General features: G+C 29.2%; 1 protein-coding gene across 1 annotated transcript in view; it reads right to left on the bottom strand.

Moving 5' to 3' along the window:
* gna12a (guanine nucleotide binding protein (G protein) alpha 12a) overlaps nt 1–6,000 on the bottom strand; it is a 93,075-nt gene that overhangs the window by 18,925 nt on the left and 68,150 nt on the right. Inside the window, exons 4-5 of the mRNA XM_061881258.1 lie at nt 2,535–2,735; nt 2,148–2,354 (exon numbers count right to left, since the gene is read on the bottom strand). Of these exons, the coding sequence (XP_061737242.1) occupies nt 2,148–2,354; nt 2,535–2,735 (408 nt within the window). The remainder of the gene's footprint in view (nt 1–2,147; nt 2,355–2,534; nt 2,736–6,000) is intronic.

Raw genomic sequence — 6,000 nt, 5'->3', positions numbered from 1 at the left:
TTTTTTTGTCATGGAAATCAACTTTTACCATGAAAATCAACCTTCACTCTGAAAATATTTTTTTGTCATGAAAATCAACTTTTACCATGAAAATATTTTCTTGTCATGCAAATCAACTTTTACTTTGAACATTTTTTTTGCCCTGAAAATATTTTCTTGTCATGAAAATCAACTTTTACCTTGAAAATAATTTTTTGTCATGCAAATCAACTTTTACCTTGAAAATATTTTTTGCCCTAAAAATATTTTTTTGTCATGAAAATTAACTTTTACCTTGAAAATATTTTCTTGTCATGAAAATCAACTTTTACCTCAAATATTTTTTTGTCATGGAAATCAACTTTTACCATGAAAATCAACCTTCACCCTGAAAATATTTTTTTGTCATGAAAATGAAATTTTACCATGAAAATATTTTCTTGTCATGCAAATCAACTTTTACTTTGAATATTTTTTTTGCCCTGAAAATATTTTCTTGTCATGAAAATCAACATTTACCTTGAAAATAATTTTTTGTCATGCAAATCAACTTTTACCTTGAAAATATTTTTTGCCCTAAAAATTTTTTTGTCATGCAAATCAACTTTTACCTTGGAAAATATTTTTTGCCCTGAAAATATTTTCTTGTCATGAAAATCAACTTTTACCTCAAATAATTTTTTGTCATGCAAATCAACTTTTACCATGAAAATCAACCTTTACCTTGAAAATATTTTTTTTCCTGAAAATATTTTTTTGTCATGGAAATTAACTTTTACCATGAAAATATATTTCTTTTCATGAAAATCATTTTTTGTCATGCAAATCAACCTTTACGTTAAATTTTTTTTTTGTCATGAAAATTAACTTTTACCTTGAATATTTATTTGTCATGCAAATCAACTTTTACCTTGAAAATATTTCTTTTGTCATGAAAATCAACTTTTACCTTGAATCATTTTTTGTTTTGAAAATCAACATTTACCTTGAAAATATTTTCTTGTCATGAAAATCAACTTTTACCTTGAAAATCATTTTTTGTCATGCAAATCAACTTTTAATAATTTTTTACCCTGAAAATATTTTTTTGTCATGAAAATATTTTCTTGTCATGAAAAAAAACTATTACCTTGAAAAACATTTTTTGTCATGAAAATCAACCTTTACCTTAAATATTTTTTTGTCATGAAAATTAACTTTTACCTTGAAAATAATTTTTTGTCATGAAAATCAACTTTTACCTTAAATCCTTTTTTTGGGGCTTGAAAATCTACTTTTACCTTGAAAATCATTTTTGTCATGAAAATCACATTTTACTTTGAAAATATTTATTTCCCTGAAATAATGTTTTGTCTTGAAAATTTACTTTCACCTTAAATATTGTTTTGTCATGAAAATAATTTTGTCATGCAAATCTACTTTTACCTTGAAAATAATTTTTTGTCATGCAAATCTACTTTTACCTTGAAAATCTTTTTTGTCATGAAAATTAACTTTAACTTGAAAATCATTTTTTTCCATAAATCATTTTTACATTATCGTCATGTAATCAAGATAGCGTCATTAGCATGAGCTAATATGCTAATGCATTTCCAAGCGTCTTTGTTCGTATTAATTTACAATATTGTTTTAATTTCGCAAATTCATCAAAACGTCACGGTGGAGTTATTGAGTCTATTTAGCTGATTGGAGAGCTAGCTTCTGCAGCTAGTGGGTCCATGATCATGACTCCTATTTTGTCTGATCAGCAGTTTTACTGCCGTGTTAAAGGCACCATTTAAGGTATGTATATAAACATTTGAAGAAAACCATTTCTATGTAGACAACTCATTTCACAACGTTTATGTCTGTGGCTTATAGTCCGCTGCGGCTAACATATGGAAAACTTTTTTTTCTAAAGTTTAGTGGGTGTTGCTAATATACTTCTAATATATTTCTGATTGCTGATGTCATCCAGCACCCCCACCTTGTCCCCCCATTTCTTTATGCTGCAAACTGTTTGCTATTATTATCTTTTTTTTTAATGTTATTAAATGTTTTATCATTCATAAACAAATTAAACAAATGACTTGTTTGTGATGACTAAACTCTGTGATTCATGGCTTAGAACAAAATGCTCACTGAAACATCAGCCTTTGAAGGGAATATATGTAAGAGTGCGCCGGTACCTGCACGTCCTCCAGCCGCCGCGGGTCCCCTCGGAACTCTGGGAAGTTCTTGCGGATGTCGGTGCTGCGAATCTTTTCCACCAGCAAGTCCGTTTTGTTGAGGAAGAGGATGATGGAGACGTTGAGGAAGAGCTTGTTGTTGACGATGGTCTCAAAGATGTTCATGCTCTCCACCAGGCGGTTGGTGCGCCGGTCCTCCATCAAGACCTGTAGTGCAAACACACACACAGACAAAAAGAGGTTTTAATCTGTGCAGCCATCAAAGACCGACGATCATAAGACAGAATTGGAAAGGTTTTCCCCACAAAAGGAGCTTTGTGCGCTCAGACTTTTGGCTCCCGCGGTCTCATCTGGGCTTCTAGCGTTCCCTGCTTGTCTGGGGACTACCTGGTCGTACTCGGACGAGGACACCATGAAGAGGATGGACGTGATGCCGTCGAAGCACTGGAACCACTTCTGCCTCTGCGACCTCTGCCCGCCCACGTCCACCATCTTGAAGGGGATCTTCTTGATGACAAAGTCGTGCTCCACGATGCCTTTGGTGGCCTTCCTGGCGAACAAGATGTCCTGCCTGCTGGGGGTGTAGCTCTGGAGGCAGGAAGGAAAGAAGGAAGGTGTCTTTTTAGTTGGTGTCTGCTCTATGTGCTTGGTTAGGGCCGGCTGATACAACCACATGTCGCCATTGACACGCAATCATAGGTGCACACAAAACAAAAAAAAATTTTTTCATCCCGATTCCATATTTATTCAGAATTTTCAAAAAAGTATTTAAATTAAAAAAATAAATAAATAAATAAATATATATATCCATCCATCCATCCATCCATTTTCTACCGCTTATTCCCTTTCGGGGTCGCGGGGGGCGCTGGCGCCCATCTCAGCTACAATCGGGCGGAAGGCGGGGTACACCCTGGACAAGTCGCCACCTCATCGCAGGGCATAAATATATATATATATATATTTTTTTTCCCCTAAGGATCAATTTAAAAGTTTTTTTTTTACATAAAATGTTATAAAAATGTATATTATAAAAAAAAAATCACTTTTTAATAATTCTATTTCCAATACAATAATTTTTATTCTATTATAGGAATTTATGTTCATTCAAAAATGTATTTATATTTAAAAAAATATATATTTTTTTCTAAGGATCAATTTAAGTTTTTATTGTATAAAATATTTCCAAAATGTTTATTATAAAAAAAAAATCAGAATTTTTATTCAATTTCCAATACAATAATTTTCATTAATTCTATTTCCATATAAGAATTTCTATACATTCAAAAATGTATTTAAATTATTTTAAAAGTATATAAAATGTTTTTTTCTTCTGAGGATCAATTTAAATAAGTATTTTAATATCAAATGTTTAAAAACAGTATTATAAAAATTCATATTTATTTTATTTCCAATACAATCATTTTTATTAATTGAATTTCCATACAAGAATGTATATACATTCAAAAATGTATTTACAGTCTTTTTAAAATGTTTTTTTTTCTTCTGAGGATCAATTTACAAAAGGTTTTTAATATAAAATGTTTAAAAAAAAAAAAGTATTATAAAAATTCAAATTTATTTTTATTCTATTTCTATATAAGAATTTATATACATCAACAATGTATTTACATTTTTTTTAATGTATAAAATGGTGTTATTTTTTCTGAGGGTCAATTTAAATAAGTTTTTCAATATAATATGTTTAAAAAAATGTTATTATAAAAATTTATATTTATTAATTTTTATTAATTTTACTTCTATTTAAGAGTGAGCTTTTCTAACCTGTGGCCTGTTTTGAAAAAGGGTCATTAGAATTATTAGACCAACTCAGAGTCGAGAATCGATTCTGAATCAAATCATCACCCCCAGAGTTGAATTGAATCGTTCGGTGCACAAAGAGTCACACGCCTGTCATTGACCAATATTTCATGTTTTACTCACTATTATTACTGTTGTTGTTGTTGTTGCACATTTAAGATTACATTTAGGTTGCATTGTTACATTTAAACTCAAAATGTGACATTTTATTTATAGTTCCTTTTTTATCAGGAGATCTCAAAAGGCTGCAAAAAGATTGACATCTCACTTTGGTAAAAAGGGGAAAGAAGAACAATTTTATGGAAAAACAAGTCAAAAAATGTTTTAGTAGTTGTTATCATACTTGAAAAAAAGAAGTACAGCCATTTTATTTTGTTAAGTTTATCATTATAAAATTGACATAATTTAAATTATTAATTTTAAATAATTCAAATAATTTTATTATGAAATAAAATGTATTTCCTTATACAATTAAAATATTAAAATAATTAATACTAATATTTTTTTATTGTAGTATGAAATGAAGTTTATTTTTATTATAAAATGTTAAATTTTTACTAGTAGTATTAAATCATAATTAAAATAGTTGTAATATTAAATAGTTTTTTAGATTTTTAAATTAACATATTAAAATAATTTTAAATAATTGAAATCATTTTATGAAAACGTTTTTAATTATAAAATTGTAATAAATTAATTAAATTGACTATCACAAATAATTTTATAACGAAATAAACTATTTCATTATACAATTAAAATATTTAAATAATTAATATAAAATAATTAAAATAATTATATTGAAACAAAGCTTATTTCATTATATAATTAAAATAGTTAAAATTAATTACGAAGAATATTAAATAATCATTATTCAAATAATTTTATTATGAAATTACGTTTTTTTTATGATAAAAAATTGCAGTATTTTGTAGATAGAAGTGACGTCACTGAACAAGTAGTTTATTGGGGGAGAGGAGGGATTGTTTTCTACATTTAATAGACTTCCCCGTGGTCTACATCAGTGGTCCCCAACCTTTTTGTATCCGCGGACCGGTCAACGCTTAATAATTTGTCCCGCGGCCCGGGTGGGGGTGGGCGGGCCTTTTTTTAGTTTTTTGTTTTTTATTTTTTTCTTCTTTGTCATTAAAAAGGGAGGTTTTTGTGGTTGGTGCACTAATTGTAATATTGTAAATATTGTGCTTTTTATGTTGATTTAAAAAAAATAATTTTCTTAATTTTTTTTAATAAAGAATTATTCTGGGGACCACTGGTCTACATGACATGTCATGGTGGTTCTTCCAAAGATTCACACTACTAGTTATCGATATCAATAACAAATGCGTTTGAAAAAACTTCAGATTTTTTTTTTTCTTTACAATTTTGAATGTTTTCCAGGTTTGTGTTGACATTTATTTTCCTTTCTGCCTTGACATCTGAGGGATTATAATCAGAGGAAGACTACATTTGAAATACAAATATTTACATTTGTATATTTAAAGTTCATTATGTCTAAAGTTTACATTTAATATGTTTGCAAGGTCCTTATTATAGGTCATAAAATAGACATATAATTAACAATGTCGACTGATATCAAACAGTTGAATCGTGATACGGGTTTGAGCCATAGCATCCAGCCCTACACTGTAAATCACGGGCGCTCACACTTTTTCTGCAGGCGAGCTACTTTTCAATTGACCAAGTCGAGGAGATCTACCTCATTCATATTTATAATTTATATTTATTTATTTATGAAAGAGACATTTTTGTTAACAAGTTAATGGTGTTTAATGATAATACAAGCATGTTTAACACACATAGATTCCTTTCTTTCATGAAGACAAGAATATAAGTTGGTGTATTTGATTCTGATGACTTGCATTGATTGGAATTAGACAGTGGTGCTGAGAACGTCCGCATTTTCAAATGGAGGAAAAAAAAAGTCCTCCTTTCTGTCCAATACCACATGAAAGTGGTTGGATTTGGCATCTCATTTGTCCAACTTGCATACTCCTTTTTAAACACTTTGTTATGAGAG

Source organism: Nerophis ophidion, linkage group LG20 (assembly GCF_033978795.1).
Source record: "Nerophis ophidion isolate RoL-2023_Sa linkage group LG20, RoL_Noph_v1.0, whole genome shotgun sequence".
NCBI classification, from domain to species: domain Eukaryota; kingdom Metazoa; phylum Chordata; class Actinopteri; order Syngnathiformes; family Syngnathidae; genus Nerophis; species Nerophis ophidion.
Note: the sequence above shows the minus strand (reverse complement) of the source record. Positions and strands in the feature narration are given on the sequence as shown.